Genomic DNA, 26464 nt, shown 5'->3' on the forward strand with positions numbered 1-26464 from the left:
AAAACAGCGTGACGAGGTGCAACGAAAGAGAGAGGACGAAGAAACCGAGGAAAATCTTGCAGTTGTTGCATTGTCTTTTGCAAATGCATGTGGAGTGTTTAACATCTCTGTCCTCTAAGTTGGAAAACTTTTCTGAAAAAGACTTAGGTGCCATGGTTGGTTGCGGGTGAACCTGACGCTACTTAGACATAATCGAATATTGTCTTATCTGGTCAGCTCCAGATATGATCGTCTCGATGAGAGTGAATTACTAGTTTAACCCGGCTTCATCTGTTCAGAAGCCGCAAAGGACAAGCTGATTTGATAACCTACTGGCGCCCTTGTAGTAAGACCCGCCTCTGGTCGCTGATAGGTTGTAACCTACCAGGCGTCATTTCATTGAAAACCCTCCCGCGGAAAGATTGAGCAGAGAACATGATTGAATGGAACATGGAAACCCATAGGCTACCCATCTTTTCGAGTCTTCCCTGAGTCAAAGAACTGCTTGTTTGAACAAAACAGGCATGCCTATCCAGATGTTACCATATTTTAAATTAGCCTACAACAATGTATCTAAAAGACACATTTAGAAGCTCCAGTCAGAAGGCACTCCAGTGTTGATAGGATTACCAAGGCATCCCTAATCAGATAATGTAGCCAAGAGTTGAACACATCATGGATCCAGCTTTCCAAAACATTTGGCTTGCAGATATTATGGGATGTTTTGGTAGTGCCACAAATATGGTAATTGCTTACTGGTCTGAGCCGGCAAAAGAAAAGAGAATCAATTAAAATGCTTCACGTTATTTGTCATTGCCTTTGAGAAAACTGATATGCCCCATGCACCTGAAAACATCACAGGAATGTAACTGTAGTGGAAGATGCACACTATTATGTGGTTAGGGAGCTGTGGGCCGACTGCTCAGCTTTTGGGTAGACACGACCCCAACCCACCCCACCCCAACACACACACACGTGCACACACACACACACACACACACACACCCTTGAACACCACACACCATCTGCTACCAAGCTTCACATCTTTAAAGTGTTAATATAAAGGCATTATAGCGTAATACTAACACATGTTGAGTCGTATATTCTCATCACCGTAGATTCTCCGCTTTGACACTTAAAAGCAGCTCACTGGTGCGAGTCATATGTCGGCAGCAACATACACACAATCCTGCTGCATTTAGCGTGCCATAATTTTCAGCTCTGACCTCGGCGTGACTGATGGTCATCACACACACATTCACAGCTGGGTAGTGTGTGTGTGTGTGTGTGTGTGTGTGTGTGTGTGTGTGTGTGTGTGTGTGTGTGTGTGTGTGTGTGTGCGTGTGTGTGTGTGTGTGTGTGTGTGCGCGCGCGCACATGTGTATGTGTGTGTGTGTGTGTGTGTGTGTGTGTGTGTGTGTGTGTGTGTGTGTCATCATGAGAACAGCTTCATGTTTTATGACTGGGAACATGCACATAATCACAATTATTTGAGGCCAGTCCAGAAACACACATGTGCACACAAGACACAGAACTATAGAGAGCATGAGTGAAGAAGTTTAGGGCGTGTAAGTCAAACATAAGAGAGAGGGAGGGAGGGAGAGAGAGAGAGAGGGGGAGAGAGGGAGGGGGGAGATCTCTGAAATGTTTTGGGTTTCCATTACAAACACCACTGAATCACTGTTTGCTTTGAGATATTTCCAACTATGGCATAATGGTTTGTGTTAAATCATATCGTATACCTTTTACTTTGGCAGTAGAAGCCTTAAAAGGCCAATAGAAATGCCATTAAGTCTGCGGTCTTGTACTGGAGTTAATGGTAATTCTTGAGGGCATGTACTGGTTATGTGGGCAATTTAATGTTCTTAATGGTCGGGAATACGCTTGCCAGTCCTTGGCAAACACCAAAAGTGACAAAACACACGACTCTTTGTTCATTCTCTTTATGCAGATGATGTCGTATTGTGATTGCTCAGTGATTACCCTATTTGTGTATAGAGGCTGTCATTTCAAATAAGGCTCAGAGTCAGACACAAGGAGGGACATATGTTTCATCAATACAGTGCTACATTCATGCTCTTGACCAAGATGGCTGCTCTCTTGTTCCATGCAGTGGCACACTCACATTCATGTGTGGGTTTGAGAGGAATGATTTGCATGTGTGCACAGTATTCGTGGAGTTTTTATTTGGTTTTATGTTTGTTGAACTGTGACCTACGAACTTGCATAGCGCAAATACACACGGGCAGACAAAAGAGTTCAGTGTCACTTGGGATCGCTATTTGAAGAAATAATATAATGGAGCTTTTAGTTTGCTTTCTTGTTCTTCCATAGAGCTTTGCATGCGTGACTTCATTTGGGCTGCTGTATATGAGGTTATGGCAAACTCATCTGTAGATCAGACAGTTAGGACATGAGTGTTTCTAAAAGAACAGGGATGGGCAAAAAAAATACATCAAAATGTATTCTAAAATAAAACATCAGATACCCTAATTTTAAGTGTATCAAAAAGAACTACACAATACAGTATAGCCACACCATGTATACAAATAAATTACTATATTTTACTGTTTGAGAGCAATAGATATTCTCTGCCTATACAAGACATGCCATAAATCTGCAAACTGTCAAAAGATCAACTATGCTGACCTGCCATACATCTCATAGCCTCATGTATCAGAGATGTGCTCAAAAAGTCACAACTGAACTTGTCAAGTGGTACAAATGAACCACTGAACCCATTGACCCGCAGAATGTGGGCTTACAGCAACCCAATACAGTTCTATTACCGTAAAATAACAGCTTCAAAAACACAGTATACTGACACATACGGAGAATGAAGTCTCTGAAATTGTCAAAGCTTGCCCAGAATGCTTGGTATTGCACTGTGTAAAACTGTTGATCAGAGAAGATCATGACCCTTTTAGTTGTTTTTGAACTAACTGGGTACTGTGTATACACTAATGGGGTTATATTGACACCAAGGGGCATGGATATCTGTTCCAATCTGTTCCAATCTGTTCCAATGAATAAAGTTCTCAAAGAAACTTCTAAGAGGTCTAAGAGGAGGGTGAATTGTGCGTCAGCAACCCACACGTTACTCATCTTGCACTGGATCATCTTCCTATATCTTAATATTCTGATGAAGTCTGGGAAGATTACCAGCACCAGTCAGAGGCTACATTCATTGTTTTGCACTTTTATAATGTCATCACATCACCAAAAGTATTAGTTTTACCAAAGATATTTGCCATTATTTTTTAAAGTACAAAAATACATACCTATAGAGTATTTTTTTAATACAAAATAAGAAGCCATTGTCTTCAACTCAATAAAATACAAATGACAAAATACTATTTTGTATTGGAAATACATATTCTAAATGCATTATTAATACTGCCCATCCCTGGTTTTTAAGGTCTGTATGGCCCTTATCACCCCTCCTTCACAGGGTAAATTAATACAAATGGCCCCTTGGTTGTCGTAATGCAGACTATGGTAGGACATAACATTCTTGACCATCCGTGCATTTTATGGTTCCCATGACAGTCGCTGTAATGATGGCTCACACACACACATGGCAAACGATATATATGATGAGTCATGAAAGATGTTTGTCACATAAACATATATCACATGACATTACTCTGAAACCTTAGCCCAAAAAATGTGTGCCTGCTGCATGAAGGAGATGAGCAGACATCTCCTGTCCCCCCTCTCTCTCTCTCTCTCTCTGGGAACAGCACACGCATCCTAAAGGCATTCCTCTGCTCGGCCACATTAGGCACTGCAGTGAAGCCGCCATTCCAAAGCCAATAAAACCCTGGGTACAAGTATGTCTTTAATCCCTCTCCAGCTGAGGGCTCTGGCACGGACTCCGATATTATATGATTCTAATATTAATGACAATGGGAATCAAATGATACAAGACAGCAGTGGGGAAGAGTCTTTATAGCCTCAAATGAAATATTGCTTTCTGTCTCATTATGGTTGATAGATTGGATGAGACTGAGCATCTTGTCATTAATTTTTGAGCACACACAAGATGCATCAAACTGAGAGGGGTATTATGTCTTTAAAAAACAACAATAATACTTGTGGGTCATTATGACCACATGAGACACGTCACATTAGCTACAACACTCATTTTAACACTCATTTTAAACACCTTTGATGCAGATGTACGACTACTTAGAAGAAAAAAACTCTTTATTTCTGGTCTTGAGGAAGCGGATAAGGTTTCCTTTTCATTGGCATTCCATGTAATAAAATTGAGATACACAGAGTAGTAAATTCAGATTCCCTGAGAAAATACAAACATAACAGCACTCTCTACTGGTGAAACACCGACATAGTGGTGACATTGACACTGGTGGGTCACTGTGATCCACTCACCTTGTCCGTGTTCACATGGAGCTCTCGATGGAAGTCTCTACCCAGGAACAGATATTCAAGGTTGTCCAAGGGTCCAAGAGCTTGATTGGAGGTTTATATACAGTAAAAGTGGTGACTACTATACCCAATCTGTACTTGATCTGTTTGTAATCAGATGTTGTTCAACCTTTTCCCTGGTTAAGCTTTCATTTTAATAAAGTAAGGATATACAATACACGGACTGATTTGGCATGTGCGCTAAAGCTGATAGATATCAAGTACAATACGTAAATGTAAACAAATGTTTCTCCATTAGAAACATAGTCAGGTGCCATTAGAAACATATGCTACAGTATGTCTATGTTGAAGTACAACTTGAACTCACCTGAGAAAGATCCAGAACACTGCAATCAAGTTCTACATAGTCATACAAGGGTGGAATTGGAACAGTGGAATTAAAATGAGCAACAATGAATGCATACTCCATGCTGGCAATCCATGTCCAGATTTGGATTCCTTTATTAGTTTTATCAGTTGGCAGATTCAGCCTCTGCCCAAAATACAAGAGGAACAGATACAGGTGGACTAGAAACACTGATATGGGATAATATTCCTTCAGCACAGTTTCTCAAAAGAAATAAAAATAACAACATGTCGTAGAACTAGTGCAAAAAAGTCCTATCCATAGAAGCACAGTGTATAAAATGCCATAAGAAGTGTTCCCCTCATGGCGAGAGGAAGGAGCAGGAGAGGCTTCCCCTCTGAGACTCTTAGAAAACAAGGTGCTATCTAGAACCTTTCAAAGGGCTCTTTGACTTGTCCTTACAGAAGAAGCAACGGTTCTAAGGTTCCACAAAAGAAAATAGTTCAAGGTTCTACTTAGACCTTATGCATGCTATTTGCAACAAAGGCTTAAAAGTTCCATAGAGCAATGTTTATGGTACTATGTGGAACCTTCACATGTTCTTTGTAGGATCTCTTGATGTTTCTCCTGTGAGGACAAACTAAAGAACCTTTTTTCTAAGAATGTCATGGTGTGTCTACATGTCACCGGTCACAACACACACAAGCTATAAAAGAGTACAAGTGGCCTTATGGAGATGGTCTTTGGGGCAGACATAGTGATGCATACTTAAATGAAAGAACATTTTAGAAATTTTGAAAGCACATGAAACATTCAAAGATCACAAGGCCTATAACTGACAAAACAGCAATGAAACTTAAGACATCATCTTCAGACATAATAAACTGATAAAAACATTATACGGTATCAAATAAAGCGAATAAAACCGGTGAACTATTTCAAAAGGGGTTTGTGACAAAACATTCCTCATTATTGGAAACATATGTCACAACCACCTTTTATCTTCTGCATGTCAAAAAGAGAGAAAATATTTCTTAATTTCATTAAAATCTGTCTCCCAAGTCACTAACGTATTGTTTAGAAAGGCCCCATGGCAGGTAGTCACTGATTAAACTCTGTGCAATAGTATTTTTGCGGGTTTGTTGGTGATTACTTTAAGACCCTGACAACAAGCAAAGCTTTTATGATCACCAAATGTCTTGAGCAACAGTACATCTCATACGTGGTGAAACACATTCCCAAAAGATGCCATGAAAAGGATGATAAACTGTGCTATGACCATGGATAACATTGTGCAGTGTAATTTTTAAATGTTCCAAGTTAATCATGCTGAGCGATAAAAAAAATGACCATGGGTGTGATTCTGTTCACTGCACTCATCTTTTGGTTTAACAGAGAACTTAGCAGCCCTAATATATAGCCCCCACGATATATGACCATATCTGGCACTTCATAACATGAACATGAATACTTTTGGATGTGTCATTAGTCATTATATATTATATATTATACTATATACCATGTTATGTATATATAGTAGTAATAGATGAATAGATAACAGCTGAAAACAAGATGAGGCGCTACAGTATGTTTGAGGCTGAGACAGCAGCAGTAACATGGACACAGGGGTTCCGAGAAACTAGCCTGTAGAACGGAATCAGTGTAAAAGATAGGCCACTTGTACTCATACCCTGCACTGTGACATCACACCGCTATCGGGCAGGGGAACCAATCACCATCTGATTCTGGAGGGAGAAGAGGTGGGACTTTCTCAGGTCAAGTGGGCTGTCCGTCCCATGTCTCGGCATCTCTCAGCAAGAGGCTGGAGGGGGGTGGGGGGGGGGTGCGATGGCAGATCTCTATCATGCCTACGGAGAGAGGGGTCAGTTGGAGTTGTCCAGCAGGGAGGAAAAGAAAGGATGTGGCTGGCAGATGAGATCGGAGCACGCAGAGGATTGGTACGGTGCTGCTTGTTAAGGTCACTCCTCCCTGACCGGACTCTCCTCCAGGGTCACCATGGCGTCCAGGCCTGCGTTGCCGCCGCCAACAGTCGTGATGGAGACAACAGTGTGCAGAAGGATGAGGACGAGCATGCACAGCTTCAGTCTGCCGCTGCAGAGGCGCGAGGCACACGACACCGCCTGCCACGACCTCGGCTGCCATGGCGACGACCCCTGGAGCTGGGTCAGAGCGCACGCTGCCCCCATGGATGGGTCACACCCGCTCCATCTGACGTCACAACACTCTGGTCCCTCACTGCTGTCCACATCTTCCAGCAGCCCTGCAGCACACAGAGAGGAGAGCTTCACACAAAGAGCCAAGAGGCAATGTTATGTCTGTGTCACAAAGATCAGGGCTTGTTTCTGCTAGGGTGGTCTGTCTGGTTTCCCTTTTAATCCCAATTTCATTGTCTTGAGATAAATAGCTGAATAATAGAATGTGGTGTCTTAATTTCATTATGGGTTGTCTTGGTGAACAACGCCCCCTGCAGGAGTAACTGAAACATGATCATATTTTTGGGCACGAATGCAACAGAGCCACAGATAAAGGCAAGCACAATCATTGGATAGAAGTGTATTCCGCATGGGGCAGTGGGTATTATCTATAAACAGCTCTGCTGAATAATTTTACAAGGCTGCTGTTTTTGTGTAGAACACCAACAACTCACTGACAAACGATATGGCAGGAAGAACCATTCTGCTGAGACATCAGCAAATTAAACACACTCTTGCCCATCATCCTATCCTATGAGATGGTAGATTGTCATGTTTAGCTATTAGATTGTACTGTGATGGTATATAGCTAGTTAATAGATTGCATTGTGATTGGTTGGTCAGTTATCTCACATTATGTCTATATCTCAAATAACAGAAATGTGCTTCGGGGATATTTATTTCCACTTTTGACATTCTTAGATCAGAGCAAAGGTAGAGGAGGCACTTTCCCTCCCCCTCTCCCCCAAATCGTGTGCTGGGTGATGCTGACCTACCTGTGCAGATGAAACTGGACAGGCCTCCGTAGACGAGGTCGTCGTTGTCGGGCAGCACGAAGGGGCAGCTGGTCTCCACCTCCAGGCAGTATTGCTTGCACGGGATGCGGCGGAGGCACTGCTGCTGCGAGGTGGGGAAGTACTCAGAACACAGCCAGGCTTTGTACACAGACTAGAGGTGGGACACACACACACACACACACACACACACACACACACACACACACACACACACAGACACACACACACACACACACACACACACACACACACACACACACACACAGACACACAGACACACAGACACACACACACACACACACACACACACACACACACACAGACACACAGACACACAGACACACACACACACAGACACAGACACAGACACAGACACAGACACACACACACACAGACACACAGACACACACAGACACAGACACACACACACAGACACAGACAGACACACAGACACACAGACACACAGACACACACACACACACACACACAGACACACACACACACACACACACACACACACACACACACACACACACACACACACACAGAGAAAGACAGACACACAGAAAAAAAGCTGTTTCAGTACTACAACATGGTCCAAACACACAATCTGTTACATCAGTGCTTGCAGTAAAACACTCTAGATTATTGTAAGAAAACAGGAAGAAGATGTATATGTATGTCAACATGTTTGTCGTGGTGTGGAGGTCTTATTGACTGTTCTTTCTAGGTTTTGTCTTTAACAACCCAGGTATAGTGGAGTCACTAGTAAGCCCATGATCAGAGCAAAGACGGTGTTTTGAGGAGACCAGAGGGTTCAATAATGATGATGAAGGACTCCGTAGATTACACATGGCACAAACACAAGCCAGTGCCACCGGATCGTTTCCCAAAGAGCGCAAATACCGGTACCTTAGTTTTACAGCGAGCCTGGGGCGAAGAGTCTCTGATAAAAGATGAAATGTAAACACAATGTAGAACACAAATAATGAAAGAGAAAGAGAAAAGAAACAAAATGACTGCAAAAGGAGGAGGACATGGTTCAGCATATCAATGTGTCCTTTGTCCACACAAATATTTTTGAAGGTGTAGCCTACAATTCTAATCCAGCACACTTTTACCGTAATTTCCCAACTATTAGCCGTGGCTTATACAATGATTTTGCAATATCTCTTCAGCTATGAGGTTACAGTAATACACACACAGGGACAGTTAATATAGTATCAATATGGTTTTGTTTCTTTTAACTTGCATAAAACACTGTCCTGCGGCTTATACACAATGCGGCTTATATGCGGGAAATTACTGTACTAAAATTCATCAAATTGTTCTTGATTGAGTCCTTCCCAGCCCTATAAATGGAAACAAAGTGAAGACATATTCAGAAACTATTCTAGCCCGTCAACATGTAACTTCAGGAGCATGGAAATGTGTATGAATGTGGGTGTAATGTAAACAGTCGCTGATCTAAAATATTAAAACCTTTCTGCCCAAAGTGGAGTAAAATTCTCATTCTCTATCCAGACATTTTGGGCGTTTTTGTCCTGCTAACCTCTCCTGCTCATTAGCTGGTAAGAGGAGGGCATATAGACCTCTCTCCCCGACGCACAGCTTGTGATCTCTGACTTCCACTCAGTTCCTGCAGTCTGCCCTACACACGCCAGCTCAGTCTGCTCTAATCCCAAATTAAGACCGCACTCCTTATTGCCCTGTGTTACCCGTCTGTTTCATCACAGACACCCTCCTGAGCTTAAAGGTGTGCCTTCAAGAATAGGTACCAACACCCAACACCTACAGACTCTGAACCGTCAAACCATTTTATTCAAATCCCCACAAATAAGACTATGGTTCTCCCTAATCAAAATGACTTCTATATGACTTGACATTACTTGATATTATGACTATCACACAACACTAAGATAACCATGTTATTATAATCAATAATTGATATACCAAAGTCTTAAACATTTTTCTCAGCACAAGTGTTTTATCCAATACCCTTTTGTTCCTGATCAGGACCACATCTGTCCCTGTCGGACGCTCAAGATGTCAGCTGTGAGTGTGACATTAAAGCGGGGAGTCAAAGTCTAAATAGGGTTTTCAGAAATAGTAATTACTGGGGGCTATGGTCGCCTGGCCTCTGCTCTGCCAAACCCACAATCACATTCCGTGTGCTTGGGAACGATTCCATTGGATTGCTGCTGGGCCTGGAGGGCGTAGCTAATGAGCATCAATCCAAATGATATGCAAAGTGATTGGATCTGATGCTAGCTCTCATCACGAGTAATCAGATAACTGAGAGAGATAGTCACTAAATCAGACTCACTGAAGCCCAGCAGGCAGACGAGCCAGAACGCCGTCTACCTCAACAAAAGGGCCCCGCTCGCTCTCCTTATTCTCTGCACTCAATCGATCCGTCATCTTTTCAAACTCCCACAATAGCCATTTTTTTTGTCTGAGTTGTATTTCAGAGGCAAATGTCCTTTTTTTTCCCGGCTTTTCCTAAACCACTCCCCGCTGGTCGCTGATTGGAAGTCCCCCAAAAATTGGATTGGCCGATTCTCATAAATTGCTATTTTCCAGACTATAATCCCAGCAGTAAGTGAGCTGGGGACACACAGTCTAGCCAGGCTAGGGTTTCATAAAAAAAAACACTGACTGAAAACATAACCACAGAATAGCATGCAATCATGTGGTTGTGTATATGTGTGTGTGTGTGTGTGTGTGTGTGTGTGTGTGTGTGTGTAAGAAAGAGAGAGAGAGAGAGAGAGAGAGAGAGAGAGAGAGAGAGAGATACTGTATACTCTCACACACATTTAGTACACCTGTGGTATACACATGCGCGCGCATGCACACACACACACACACACACACACACACACACACACACATACACACAGACACACACACACATAAACATACACAGACACACAAATAAATACACACAAAAAAATCACAGGCAGAAATTTGCAGTAATTGCTGTGCTGAGTGACAGCCATTTTTTCATCCTGCCACGAACAATTCAGCTGTGATAAATCAGAGGCCTTCTCAAACACATACGCCCTTCCCCAAACACACACACACACACACACACACACACACACACACACACACACACACACACACACACACACACACACACACACACACACACACACACACACACACATGGACACACTCTCACTCACTAAAATCCTGAAGTGGGTCCCTAATCAAACACTATACTGCAACACCGGAGTACTCTCGGTCATAATAATCTGCCCATGTCTCCACTATTAAATTACGCTAAATGTAGCATAACATTAATTTAGCTTCATATAGCGAGCAACATGGTGGGCTCTTGTGAGGGAACTAAAGAACACACAGTAGGAATACATTTCTTTCTGCGGCTCTAATTAGTATGGTAACTTTAGGGGACACCTTTTATCTGTAATTAACTACCAATAATGGGCTCCACCGCTTTGTGCTTTGCTGGTGTCTTTGCTCATGAGGAGGGAGTGTGTTTGGTAGAATACTAATCTCGCGGATAACTCTCACTGCTAATTTTAGGAATCTGACAGGAGCGCAGGCTAATTACGAGGGGAAGCACGTTCTAGTTCAACTTCTCTGAGCCAACAGAGAGGCAGAAAGCAGGAGAGAAACAGAGAGAAAGACAGACAGTGTGTGTGAGAGAGGAAGAGCATGTGAGAAAAAGTGTGTTCTTATATTCAAGTCATTCTGTTTACATTGAGCATTCTATCTCAAAAAAAAAAAAAAAAGAATGCACTGAACAGTTCTTAGTAACTGCATTCCAGCTGGGTTACCCTGAGCTGTAGCTAAGGCAACAAGATATTTCAGTTCTAATCAACGCTATTTATCATAAACACTGCTTCATATCTAATCTCTGCAATGGCCTATTCACAGATCTAGCGTGCTGAATAATATTACTTCACATTCATGCTTTCTTCCATATTCTCTAAATGATATTATTTACTTAATATTTGGAATTTCCTCCGCCTGCATTAATAAAATGAGGATTCCCTGAGATAAGTCCTTTGGTAATTACTGATAACCTCCGGAGGGGAACATATTGCTGGAAACCCCTTCTGTGGCTGCTCCAAATGAAAAGAAATCCTCTCTAATTGTTGTTATCCTCTAAGACATGCAGAGAAAGGTTGCTAGGCACAGACTAGTATCTATGGAGACTATGGATCCCTCCCAGCTAACTGTCCAAGAGGGAGGGATGGAGGGGTACTGACCCACTGCCTCTCCTATAGTAAGTCTCTTCATTAACATCAGATATGGCCGACTCGCTGCATAAGACTCATGCTAAATAACTCCCTTGACAGTACATTGGAATATCAGAATATAAACGAGGAGAGTTATAGAGCAGTCATACCCAATCTGTCATAATGCTATTTTCCACTTAAACTGTATAAATCTGTAACAGATGCTTACGCATTGCAAAACAAATTTGACCAATTCAAATTCAAGTCGATCAATACAATTCATACACTATATTGTGAACAGACCACTTCACGCACTGATGGAAGTTACCATGAGGGAAACAATCTTTGTTGGAATACTTGAGCCAGCCCTGATAATTAGATAGATAGAATAAAATAAGGGCTTCTCCCCATGCTGGGCCAAAGTGCTCTGAGCCTGGCGAGCAATCGTCACACACTGGCATTCACATACAGACAGCCACAGCATGATTCCTTTACTCGGTTTCGTAACCACGCGCATGAAGCAACTACAGGGCTGGTGCAAGGTTAACAACACAGCTATTGATGGGCATCTGATGCATTGTCTTGTTCCAGCTTTGTTCACGCTCAACAATGTAAACAATGTAGCCTACAATGCAACAGAATGCATACACATAAGTACATACATTCATTCTTGAATTTCCCCTTGGGGATCAATAAAGTATCTACAGTATCTATCTATCTACAGTATCTATCTATCTATCTACATACACAAAGCCTATATCCATATGTGGATCCACGCATGACCATGAGTAGGCATACTACTATACAGAGATCTGCGCTGCTGAGTGTCGGCCATTTTCCCCCTGTCATACGGAGTTGAGCTGTGATAAATCAGAGGTCTTCTCACACTCGTCCCTCTCGCCTCCCACGGGGACACGCTCCCCAGTCACTCACCAGAGCCTGGAGTGGCTCCATAATCAAATACTCCGGCTCCTTCAGTCGCGTCACTCTCCTCAACCACCACCTCTGTAATTAAGTAACACTACAGTTAACCTAACACCATAGGAGGCCATTCATTCAGGTAGTGAAAGAAGAAGAAAAAAAAATCTCACAAAAAATTAATCTAATCTTTCTGTGATCAACTTTTAATTGATTTTCAAAAACACGGGGGTGGGGGAGGCGAGTTGGTTACAAACAGAGTATTTATATGAATAAGACACATAATTTTTAAGCATTCATTTTGAAAATTCCTTGGTAAAACTATAGTATACTGTAGAGAGACCCAATTGCTGCTTACTGATTGCAGTAGCTACACTGATTATAAAGGCAAAGAAAAAATCTAAGGAACACGCAGATTTTGTGGGATGTGTGACGTACTGAAAACTGTCACATAGTACAAATACAGAAACGTCCCCGCTACGTTTTGACCCCGCACCCAAACAAACACCGGTTCCACCCCGGGCCCCTGCTTTTAGAGCCGTGGCAAGCAACGATGATAAAGCAGCTTGACAAGGACTCCGATTGGAGTGTGACACAAGAGAGAGGATTAATGGCTTCACATTATCTCTGGCCTCTCTGGCGCGGCGCGGCGCGGTGCGGCGCTGCTGCTGCAACAGCACTGTGAGGGACTGTGGAGCGTGCCGTGTAGCGCCCGCCTCTGGTGCACACACACACACACACACACACACACACACACACCATGCCTCTCCTGCCCCCCCCCCCCCCCTGGGGCTGATGGGAAATCCCAAAGATCTCATTATCACCTGGGCCCTCTGATGTGAAGTGTGGGCTCCTCTGCGGAGAATCATCACACAGCGGAATCGGCGAGACCCAGGGGCTGGACGGGAGGAGACTCAAAGGCCTCGACGCGTCATGATGCAGTTAGGGCACAATGGCAGGAGGAAATGAAAGGTTGCCGTCACCGAGGAAGGAGTAGGTGCCTGTCTGGGGGAGATCGGGGTGAGCGGGTTCCTTTGGGTGAGCCGTTCCTTCCTCAGTGTTCTAGATGGTAATGTCGGTCCTCCTGACAGACGGCTGGGGAGAGGGGGGGGGGGGGTCTCCTCCACTGTCAGAGCTGAGCTGCCAGATACCACAGCACGGCAGAGGAGCAACCTGACCAACTGTGTTTGCATGAATTAGTGTGTGTATAGGAGTGTGTGTAGGAGGCTGCGCAAATGTGTGATGAGCTCCTGTTAACACAAAGTCTACAATTTTTCAGCAGAGGAAAGCCCATTAGCTCTTTCTCTCTCTCTCTCTCTCTCTCTCTCTCTCACACACACACACACACACACACACACACACACACACACACACACACACACACACACACACACACACACACACACACACATTCAGATACAGAGTCTATCTTCAGGCTTGATGGTATTTTATATGTAAGTGCTAGCAGAGATTGGACATGCTAGGTCATAACATTCATCTACTCTGAGATCTTTATTTCACAAAATGGATCGTAGAGGACTCTGCATGTGAAAATAAAATGGACTGTCCCACATGTATCATTCAAGAAATCCCCATAGATAAAGCCTTGTTCGTCACATGTATGAGGATTTGCTTTTTTTTAACCAATAATAAAAGTTCCCCTTGAAACATCTGACTGACACCACGTCTGAGGGCATGACAGAGAGACCCCATCACAAAGGGCTGTTGGAGAGTTGGAGCTCTGTGATCAAGTACAAGGTGCCCTCTCACTGAGGGAACCTGAGATACACCAAATCTAAACCACATCACATCACTGCTGGATTCTTATTATGGGGCTAGAAATGCCCCCAAACATACTCAAAGTTCAGGCCATAGCTATTGCTTATCATTGATCATTTCCTGAAAATATGTCAAAGACAACATCTATTAATTGGAATTAGAACAAAGGTGAAAATGATGACTGCATCTGCAGAAACACCTTTGTTCCTCGTATTCTTAGTTTCTTAACTGTAAGCACAATAAACCATAAAGTCATGCTCCTTGTTTACATCGCTAAAAGGGCTTGTTCAGATAACAACCCATGACATCACCCAAAAGTGGAATATATTGAGAAAATGAACGACTTCTTTAAAGTCCTGCTGACAGTGAAGCTAACAGTCAAAACACATTTTCTCTGGAGATGACTCAAACAAAGCAAGTCTTTATATAGTTTGGCTACTTGTGAAAGTATTTTCAGACACTGCTGCTGTGCTTGGAAAAATGAGTTTGTTGATGTTTCTAACCATGCTCGTTAACCAGCATGCTTCATTAGTGCAATGTTACATCTGCCAAAGTTGTTCTCACGTATTAGGCCTACTCATTAATCAGCACATGTTCTGAAGACAGATTCTGCCTCTGACTATCCTGGACTCTCAGACTGTGGGTAAGCTTTGTTGAGAATCAGAAACACAATGAACTCCAAAATCCAAAACTACACCTCCTAAAATACAACCAATAAAGTGAAAGATTCATCTGTCAATCATGTGTCCAAGCAAGGGCAACAAGACAGCAAGTGCGGGTGCCCTGAAGAATTGAAGAATACTGCTTGGTTGATCAAGAATAGCTTAATGCTGCGTTCGAGGGCAATGGGACGTGGGACTTATCCTACCTGAAGTGTACTAGCTCCTACTTTAAAGCGTTCCAGGTAATTGAAGTGGAATGTAAACAAAAAGCATGGACGCACTAGGTAACATTGGATGACACATAGCGGTCTTCTAACTAAAACATCTTCACCAACTGTTCTAGAGCTGTAAAAGCGCTGAATATCGCTATGTAGGGTAACTGGGTATAATTTTACCCATATGTTTTAATTCTAACAGGTAATAATGATATCATTTCACGCCATAATATGAAAAAAACGAATTGTGTTAAATTTGCAGTGTCTAAAACAACCCTACACGTAGAGAAGTAATGTTTATAGCCTATTCGTTGAAGCTATCTCTCACAATGAGTGACTCCATGGGTGCCGCCATTAACCTCAGATTTAATTTGGTGAGGTCGGGGTAGGTCGAGCTCCCCCGACTTCACCGGTAGGAGGTTCCACTTCGACAGGCATTCCAGTGCACTTTTCTTAGTTGGAGGAAGGATAAGTCCCACGTCCCATATGCCGTCGAACGCAACACCTAAACATAAATCCACTTTCAAAACACTGACTGATCGGGGGGCGCTGTGGTACAAAAGGACTTCCTGTTACTTCCTGTTAGGCTGGGTGAACCCTGCCTGAACTTCCGGGTAATTTGAATTTAGCCCGGCAGCTCAGGCTGCCAGAATCTTTGGCTCCAATCAGAAACGGCCATACTCTAGTCCTGGCACGCTATTGGCCGGTGACGTGACGATAACGAAATTTAAGCAGCAGCGAAACGAAAGCAGCAGCGAAACGAAAGCAGCAGCCGCTGTCGCTTCTGTTTTGGAAGATGTTAAAGGAAAGTTTTCTTTGAAAACAGAACAAAAACTTGCCCTGGAACAGTAAAGCAGAAGGACGTGTTTCCGATTCTACCGACCGGCTTTGGTAGGCTAAAGTTGCGTACGTCATTTGAACGAATGAACGATGAGTCATTTGAACGATGCCCATAATCACGCCTCTTTTGCAGTAGAATCAAAGCGCAGCCTCCCCAGACTAATGTTCAATCTTAAAAGATTGTAGTGCTGCCGCGATTAGCCAATTTTTTTAGTCGAATAGTAGTTTTGCCATTGACCCCCTATTTAATTTGTAATGTTATCAATTCTGTTATTAACCCTTGAGAAGCACAATGACTGTCTTTGGATGTTCAACAGGCTACTTAGACTTGATGTGTAATTTAGGCAGTAACTTATTGGCAATAATGTTTTAAACAACAGCAGCATAGCCTGCGTGCCTGCCTGCTTTCAGCACAATTCATTATTAGGCGAGTTAAGCAGGGGAGCTGAGCTAGTAGGCTAGTCCAGACTGTTTAAAAGGCTTCTAACAAAAGTAGGCTGATATTGATATATGAGCATATCTATATCTATGGCTATATGTCAACAAAATAACAAAAACTTGATTTAAAAAAATAAAAAACAATTGTCGTAAAAAATAGTCGTTTAGATTAGTCGACTAATCGAAAAATTTGTTGAAAGATTAATCGTTAGTGGCAGCACTAAAAGATTGAGCTGGTGAAAACCAGACTAACTTCCTGTCTCATCCTTCACTGTCCTGGACAAAAAAAGCCCGAAAAATATACTCAAATAAAAAAAGACTACCTGATCACTACCTGATCAATTTTATTTAATGAAATGAATTCAGGCAGACTGCAACATTAATCATTCTAACTAAGAGCAGGTAGAGGTTGCAGTATTCCAGGACAACACAGAGAAAAGGGTATCGCCAGGTGAACCCCGACTTAGAAATCCTTGGTTCATCTCCAATTTCCAAGATGTGGAACCATCGTAAAATTAAACATATAGCCTACATCAAACTCTTTAACGACTCGTTCCCGAACATCTTTCTTGCCAAAAAAAGCTTTTGCATGCAGTTGTTCACTCCACTTTAAAATACATGTCCTTGTCGTTTAAAACTGGTGAAATCAGTACAGCACAGTCATTGGCAGTGCCAACCACCCTCCTCTGTCTGTCATTACAGAAAGCCCGCCCCATACCAGATAAAGGGCTATGATCGGTTTGGTTTCAATGGAATAATTTAATGGTGACACATGGCACTTCATAATTCTTAGACATTCTGTGATTTTGACAATTAATGTGATACAAAAACACCTTTTAATGCTATGAAGACATTTCCGTTCTGAAATGTTCCATCCACATATCAATAATCCCAAAATAAAAAAATGCACTTTAAACCTGATGGTATTTGAAATGTCCTTGGCCAAAGATAATAATAAACTAATTTCACTCATAGTCTTAACTAATACAGTGTATCACCCGAAAGAGTTCAGTGGCACAACATCAACAAAACAGCTCACCACATTCTAATACCAGGAGGTCCTGTTTGAAAATCAGATTCCTTCTGATATTGAGTCAAACAGGACTTAAAACTCAGACTTCTTCTCTGCCCTTGCACTTAAGGGAATATTCACTGACATCTTTTTCGGTGCATTCTGACAGGCACTTGAATCCTCCATTTGACTCAAGGGGACACATCACAGCCACAACACATCTCCACTAACCCAGCAGCCGCCGGCATGCATTTCTGTCCTCATGTGAGCGCTCCAGCAAGGTATGCGTATTTGACATTAAAGGTTTGGGAAATAGAGAGCAAGCCTGTGAGAAAAGACAACTGGCATGCAGACCAACTGAAAGTATGGACCACTGGCCTTGTTTCTCCTTTCATACTGTTTTCTACATCCTTGACACAATAAAATATGTTTTTTTCCCCCTCTCTGGCTTGGAGTTGGATTAAATGGGTAAATAACAGCCTTGCCTCTGTCATTTGCTTTCTCTCACTGTCTCGCTCTTTGTCTTGCAGGTCCCCTTGTCTGAGTAACCACCTCCCGTCGACGAAAATGGCCTCTGCCCAGGCCTGAGCGAGAGAGCCCTGTTATCATTTACCAGGAGCCAACACACGGAGAGTGGACAGGCGACGCATTGGGGATCACACACACACAAAACAGCTCTGTCGGGAGGGTCAAGAGAGACATATTATCCACTCCAAAGACCACAAATCGGTGGTGGCACCTGATCCCAAAATGCCATCAGTCGTATACCTATTCAGAGCCGCCACGAGGAGCCTCCATGCTCATTATTCTAGTCCACTGCCTTCGGGCCTCACAGAGGGGAGTGCTGTAACCATGAATGTCCTGCCAGGGTGGTAAAAGCATTCATCCCCCGAGCAAGGAGGCCTCTCCTATGGCAACCAGACTGGACGTAAGGCATTTCTGCATTATGCAATAAGGTTCATGGCTGAACAGCCGCACATCTACCCCGATCGGCTCGGCTGACAATAAACGCTTTCTCTCAAAAGCAGCTTGGCTAGGGGAACGGCGACAACCTTTTGTCAAGGGAGTGTCTCGATCTGCATCAGACAACTTGATAAGAATCGGACAAAAAATAAATAAATAAATGCTACAATGTGCCTCGTCTTCAGGTTGTGACACAACGCTTTCACCAGCGACAAAGACCTGTTGGGAAGCCGAGACATGCGACAGTTGCCATCAAGGACACTGCCAGAGAATGGACACCTACACAGGGGGATGGCCCAGCAGTATGGTCACCTGCTTTGGCCCAGTAAACCAAGTGTCTATACCCATGGGTGGAGAGGAGGTCAGTCAGAAGGCAATCCCAGGTTCCCTGCTGTCCTCGGGCTCTGGTAAAGGCCATCTGTACACAACGGCCAGAGCAGCTCTAGATCCCTGCAGTGCTGTAGAAAGCAGGGGAGTCCCTCTAGTCTGGAGCTGCAGAGCTGGGTCGGTTCTCACCAGACGCAGGGGGGGGGGGGGGGGGGAGACGGTTCAGGTGCTGCTCAGAGTGCAGCTCGCTGAGTCAGGGATGGTTGACAGTGACATTCTGAGAGGCCAGGACTCCAGCAAAGTAAAGAAGCATTCACACAGAGGGGACTCCCCCCCAGCCCCCAATTAAGGGCACTTCTGCAGAAAAGGGCAAGTACCAAAACATTCAGTGCCCTGGTACCCCCACCCATGACACACACAACCTTGGATATGACAGGAATGCACTGTGGTTGTATGTTCCCAACCAACGGAGAAAAATTTAGTCTGCCCCAGCCCAAGCCATGGAGAATGCAAAATGTATCTAATTCAGAGAGGCGCTTCATCTGAAGCTTGATTATTGTCCCTCACGTGTAAATAGCTCTGGATAAGATCATTTGCCAAATGAATACAAATAAATGTCCTGTATCTCAGGTTATTACGAGGTCCACAGTGTGGCTGTGACAGACAAGCAGCACCGACAAAGTAATGGCTGTCTGGCTGTCTGTGTTTCTGAAAGCCTCTTTGCTCTGAGTGATGCTTACCCCACCGGAGAAGCAGTAAACTTTAAAGTTCTTCTTCAGGGTGAATCCTATGAGAGGGGCTGACAGAAAACTGTGCCTTCCAGATAAGATGGATATGGACCAAAACCTTTATTACTTCTGCGGAGTGGGACAGTCACTTCAACCACAAAAGACAGTTTGAAGTGCCCACCTTTGACATTAAGGAAAAGGCTTGGAATTTCTAAATCTGAAGACAATGGCAGCATTGAAAAAAGTATATAGTGTATATACTGTATATAAAGTGCATATAGTATAGTGTTTCACAGATAACCGTGTATTATAACATTTACATTAAACAGACAAACATTATGTCATAATATGTGCATACTGTGACATACCGTGTCATAGCCAATAGACCACAACACAGTAAAGTACCATACAGTAGCAAAGATTATGGAACATCTTTATGTAAAACATAAACCTTGAAATAATAGCAACTCTTTGTCATGCATAAACCAGAATGTGTATCCCGACTTATGGCAAATGTATTCCCTATGTGGTCTTTATATTTTCACTATCTTCCCTATGTGGTCTTTGTATTTTCACTATCTAACGTGACAGTTTTATCTGTAGCGCCATAGCCTGTCACAAGGCTAAGGATCATGGGAAAATACATGACAATTACGTTGCAATTAGCAATATCTGTCGGTGGGAGATGAGCTGCGATGAGTGATATGTTATTTCCTTTGAGGGTGCTTCAGCCATTATGGCACAGCCGTTAAAGTCTAATGGTTAGATGCAGGGAGCAGTCTGACAGGCCCTCTTTTCTGTGAATGTGACCACAGTGAGACATGTGTCCTTGAAAAAGTATTGTGTGTGCGTAAACATACCAGTCCTATGCATATAGCCTTCGATTGTAAGCGTGTGTCTCCCTCAGATCAGCTATGCACACACATCTTAGGTGCAGATCCTGCAGAGCTGTCACTCTGACACACTCTGATGCGCTAGGAACACCACTGTATCAATCTGCATGTACAAAGAGGGCACGCTTAGCACCTCATTAGCTTTACTAACAAGCTTGCTCAAATCAAAGATCTAACTAAGAAATTACCCGGGGCCATCTTTAACTAATCTCCTCTGTAAAAGTTGTGATATTCATACATATAACACAAGGCATGCAACAGCAGGGAGACTGAGCATCCCAAAGAGCAATACGAATGCATTTCTACGCACTGTTGAATATAGATCAATTAAAGCATGGAACAATTTGCCAACCAAATTAACTATATTGAATAGTAAAGTGGTTTTTAAAAAACAGGTGAAAAAACATCTGAGCCTATCATATATAAACTAGGTTAGTGCAGAGGTAGAGATGTTTGTCACAAGGTCTTAAACCATTATTATAGTAATTTATGTTTATGTTTATATTAAATGTTTTTTTGTTTGTTTTTTTCTTTCTTTCTTTTCAATGTATGGTGCTTAAATGAATGTACAGATTTGTGTAGAACTTTTAACTGTGTGTGATTTTATTGTTGGACCCCAGGAAGAATAGCTGGGTTTGCGCCCAGCTAATGGGGATCCTAATAAACTAAACTAAACTAAACTGGCAGCTAAGAAACTTACAATTTCAAAACTTTATCATACTCAGTTGTGTTTCTGTTTGTGTTCTGTGCTTTCACTCTATGATGTGGAAGGTTTTTAGGAACATATGTATCCAGCCAAAGAAGCTAACATACGTTACTGTTAGAGAAAACACATCATGAAATAATAGCAGCAGTACTACTGCTATAGAGGTGCTGGTAATTACTAATGTAGAATTACTCAAACAGACAGCAGTATGATGAATGGCATAATAGCAGCAATCACAGTGGCGATGCTACTAGGACAGCAATATCAATATTATTACCGGGGTCTGCAGTGGCAGCATCTGAACCAATCACTGGGCACACTATAATTAGGCTTGTTGGATGCCAGTCAAGTAGTTCTTAGTCGATTCTCAAAAAGTCATCAACACTGGAGAATCCATTTTAGAAAGTCTCTCCCCGCGAGCCCGGCTCATTAGGGGGAGTACAGTACAGTAATGCGCAAAAAAGAACCGGGACAGGGCGAAGAGGACAACACGGAAATGACACGTTTCACGCTTGCATTTCACAAAACATTATCCAAAGTCTTGAAAACAGAAAGCAGCTGGAGGGAACTGTCATTTCAATGCGGGCGACTGATGTGTTTCCATGGTGTTTTTGTCATTGAGAGAGGCTGGGGTGTGATGGATTGGATGGGCACCCTCATCAAGCCACCACACCATGCTGGCTTTTTTTCATTCCTCTCACTGTATACCTGAAGGCATCTCTGCCATCACTGCCTTGTTGCTGGCTGATCTCATTACTAAGGAGCTACAGTGGTGAGTAAGGTGTACAAAACTCTAGACCTCACCTCAAACAATTCCCCAGCGCTGTATCCTGCTCCTACCACTCTGTGTCTGCAGGTGCACTTCAGACATGCAGAAAGAATCACATAGGTTTGTGTGAGGGTGGTGGAGTGGACTTACACTCATTAAAATGGTGGAACATGTGGAGCATTGTTTGCCTGTTGTTCGAGGGCATACTGATACTGTCTGCCTTTTGTTTCGTTGTGCATGGCTGGCTGTCCTACACAGAGGAGCTGAGATAGCTTGCAGAACAGTGGCCTATATGGCTCATCATAGAATGTCAAACTTGACAATATACACCCACACTACTGATTATGTCAAGTGGTAAAGCATCTGTTTTGAACAGCACAGTTAGGGAGAAAGAAATCTGGACCAACCACATGCCCTGGACCCACATTTCAGCATAATGCAGACCATTGTGCGTGACTACTGATACTTCTTCCGCTGAGTAATTAAGAGATTCATCTTTCCTTTCGGCAGTGCAGGGAGGCGAGTTAGAGAAATGGGGAGAGACAGTGACAAAGGTAAAGAGAGCACTATGCTTCAACATGACAGAGCGGTGCACCTGAAGAGGGAAGGAACTAGGACAGACAGTACACTCACAAACACAGACACATTCCCTCCTTCTTCCCCTGACACCTTGATCCTGCACTCTGTGCAGACACGCAAACACAAACACACACACACACACACACACACACCTATCCTTTTCAAAGTATGGCCAAGATCTTATTTATAGCTTTGATCAGCAAAGGCGTTTGGGTCTTCATGGTCAGGCAGTCTAGGTTCACCAGGTTGTCCAACCTGTGCACCTACCTATACTCTAAAATGAGTAGGGCAGGCCAATGTATGTAGTGTATGCTTTCAGAACATGAGTTCAGAGCCTCAACTGCGTCAGCACATTAAACCACAAAGGCCTCGCCTCACCTCTGTCACCCCGCTGTCACTCGTATCACACACAACCTGACGCAAGCCTGTGAGCTTACACACACACACACACACACACACACACACACACACACACACACACACACTCACACTCACACTCACACTCACACTCACACTCACACTCACACTCACAGAGGTGTGCTATGGTGGGGAAAACAAACCCTTACCTTACAGTACTCTGTGTGCGATCTGACGGAATAGTCCTCTGATAGGTACTTGAGAAAGAGGAGGTCGAACTCCTCATATTTTTCCTGAGCATGTTGATCCAGCCTAACGTACGCCTGGACGCACGCGCTGCACAGATCCCCGTCTTCCTCTCCGCCGCCGAACAGTTCCCGGATGACGTTCGCGAGGCTGCAGTTCAAGCCGTCCGGGCTCGCCATGCCCTGCAGCAGGTCTGCCACGGAGTAAGTGTCACAAAAAGAGAGGCTGAAATTCCGAAAGTATTCCAAGAACATTTGGGGGGACATGACCGCGGAAGCTGAGAATGATCCGATGAGGCCGATTTTTTGCCGATACAGAGCCATGCATGAGGACTCCAGAAGCGCCCGGCTCTGGGGGTCAGTGCACTGAGGAGTGGGAGGCGCGGATTTGGTCTGATTGCTAAGAAAAACACATTTATCTCCCCCGAGGACCGGCTGGGCCCCGTCGGTGGCGTTGCCCCAGGCTCTACGCTGGCTCCGGTCTTTGGACTTGAGCTTAACTCCCGCGCACAGCCAGAGGTGGTCAGAGAGAAGGACGGTGAAAAATAAAAGAGATGCCAAAGACATTCGCCATTTCTGTACCCTCTCTGAGTCGGTACATGGTTTGTCGCTTTGTTTGGGTGCACAGCAAATTTTTACCACAGCGTCATCTTCCCTTCGACACATCCAAGCACCCCTGATCATATTTTAGGGGGGAGACAAAAGCGAGCTCAGATGGGCTTGTCACCTCCGCAATATATCCCCCAAAACAATGTCACCTACCTCGTTTGCAACATGATGATATATGTATTTGTCCACGCTGTTGAATCGAGGGAATCAAACAACTGTCGAACCACTGGCCTTTAATTTTCACAATTCATAACAGAATGAATACGACCGGCGTAATATTCCCTAAACAGTCTCAATTTAGACATGCCGCGAAAGCCGACCGACATGTCCATCGCCAGTTGAGCATCATCCAGGAAACGCATAGCAACGTCCAGTAAAGAAATCTTATTTGAGAATGGTCCTCTTCAAATGGTCAGGCATTGTACTTATTTTTTCTTCCGAGTGTGGTGTAGAGAGCTGTACCTCCTCATCATCTTTAACCCTGTTCCGCTGGCTGTTTCAGTCTGTCGCCATCTTCGCTTTTGCACAGAAAAACCTTGAGATTTTTTAATTGAAGGCAGGGGTGGGGCGCCTGCGCTCTCGTTCTCCTCCGGAACGCCTCACGTCCTTTCCCGTGCCCATTAAAGAGGGCAGAGCTCCATTCATCCCCAACTTTTCATTCATCCCCTTTTCTGCCACCCTTTCTCTCAGGGAGGCGACACCGAGGGAAAATGCAAACACGGGCTGTGCGCCTCCGTCTGCGGCCCCTTGATCGGAGATGTGCGCAATCCCAGGTACCCGGGCAAGTAGTGGAGGGCTAAACAGGCTCCGTCTCGGCGTGCAGATTAATAGGCGACTGAATGGCGTGTAATCACATAGCTGTGTTCACCTCGATTGTGCAAGATTGCATCGTAAATATAGATGTCAGACACTTTAAAACCTGTACAGCGCACGTTCAAGTCCAACCACTAATTCGTTGTACAGTGTTAAGTGAGGAAAAAGCTTAGATTCTAATTGTGAGTGTATGATACAGAAACACGGGGTCAGTTTTTAAGTAGCCTATATTTTCCCTCTGCAAACAAATATAACATCGCGATGACATCTATGACAGTATCTATGATGAAGCCAATTAAATGTATTGAAATAGGTCCTAGAACTGCATAAGGCTCTCTGAGACAGGAAGTAAAAAGGCCAGTGAGAAATGATGTGAACAAAACCTAAAATGCACAAATATCCAAGAGAACTTTTAGTATGATTTTGATTTGTATGGCAAAATTAAAATTGTGTTATTTTTTCTCTCTCGATATTTTGGTTTATTTTGAGTAGGCTATTTGATGTTTGAAAATGGATAAACAATACCTTTCTTACTTTTTCTTGATGTAACAGCTTACACGTTGTTAAATCTTTATTATAGCATATAACCTAAGCAAAACAGTTCTGTTTGGATTTTGTGAATTTGAAAATGTTGTAGGCCTAGATATATTTTCATAACACTAACTAACGCATTTCACTTTTATTGGTGAATCTTTCTTTCTGCACATGAGAAAAGATGTGCCCAGTTATTCAGCTATGAAGTTTGTCTCCAGCTCTGCTATATGAGAGAGCCTTTCTTCCCTCTTCTCATCATCACTACTGAGTCACTGCAATCCCAACACATTAAACTGTAGGCAAGAGTAATGGCCTGCAATGATTCATTGCTAGACTGATGGTCTATAGCACATCACTGTGATTTAGATAACTCATTTGTGCACCTCCAGTGGAGGCACCTGATGAATAGATCCTCACAGACACCATGTTGAAATTATAGCTCCTGAGGACAACTGTGAGTTACATTCACAGCCAATTCAGAGTCAAGTCAGACTTACCAGGTCATATTTATAATTGGTTCTCAATATTTACCATTTAGCACCACAATTGATTGTCAGACAAATGCAAATTGCGTTTCAGATTGTTTGTTCACTCAATTTGAAGCAGCGCAAGGCCATGCATATCCCACGGCCAAAATTGTATGGGTGCAGGATTCAGCATCCAAAAGAATAATACACGCTCCGCACACTAAACAGCAGCCATTAGCAGAGCTGGAGCTATATCTTGTGTGTGCATCTTTTATTATTTTGGATCTCTCAATTTGACTGGGCCATGCACTGAAATGAGAGCCAAATTATGGCATAATTGTCTTCCAAGAAGAGTAGCTGTGTGCACAGGTGCAGGACAAATGGAGAGTAGCTTCAAAAAGGAATATAATGTCCACAACCCTGATATTTGCTCCCGTTTAATGTTAAAAACAAGCAATGTTTCAACCCTACTGGATCTTCATCAGGCAAAAAAATAATTGTCTTTCTCCACCCTAAGAGTCAATTTGAGATCTACAAGTAACTTCAGTTCTAGGCGAATTCTTACTGTTACAGTAAAGAGGTCCCATCATGCTGTTTATACCCTTAATTACATGTTCATTAACACATTTTCAGGGTATCCTAAAGTTCTTAAACAAATTTCAGAGAATAATCTAT

The 26464-nt window shown here is 43.3% G+C and overlaps 2 protein-coding genes across 5 annotated transcripts in view; both read right to left on the reverse strand.

The window, feature by feature from the left end:
- The window catches only part of eda (ectodysplasin A), a 42355-nt gene extending 42100 nt beyond the window's left edge, over positions 1-255 (reverse strand). For all 4 annotated transcript variants that reach the window (XM_062536856.1, XM_062536855.1, XM_062536854.1 and 1 more), the window contains exon 1: positions 1-255. This exon is cut by the window's left edge and continues 149 nt beyond it. In XM_062536856.1, the coding sequence (XP_062392840.1) occupies positions 1-154 (154 nt within the window). In that variant the 5' untranslated portion in view covers positions 155-255.
- Positions 256-6598: 6343 nt separating this feature from the next.
- On the reverse strand, positions 6599-24424 carry nalf2 (NALCN channel auxiliary factor 2). Its single transcript, XM_062536858.1, has 3 exons — positions 23331-24424; positions 7707-7878; positions 6599-6998 (listed from the first exon to the last, which is right to left on the reverse strand). The coding sequence occupies exons 1-3, from the start codon at positions 24048-24050 to the stop codon at positions 6697-6699; spliced, it is 1194 nt and encodes a 397-aa protein (XP_062392842.1). The 5' UTR covers positions 24051-24424; the 3' UTR covers positions 6599-6696.
- Positions 24425-26464: the final 2040 nt, after the last annotated feature.

The sequence above is a fragment of the Sardina pilchardus genome, chromosome 5, assembly GCF_963854185.1.
Source record: "Sardina pilchardus chromosome 5, fSarPil1.1, whole genome shotgun sequence".
Classification (NCBI taxonomy): Eukaryota; Metazoa; Chordata; class Actinopteri; order Clupeiformes; family Clupeidae; genus Sardina; species Sardina pilchardus.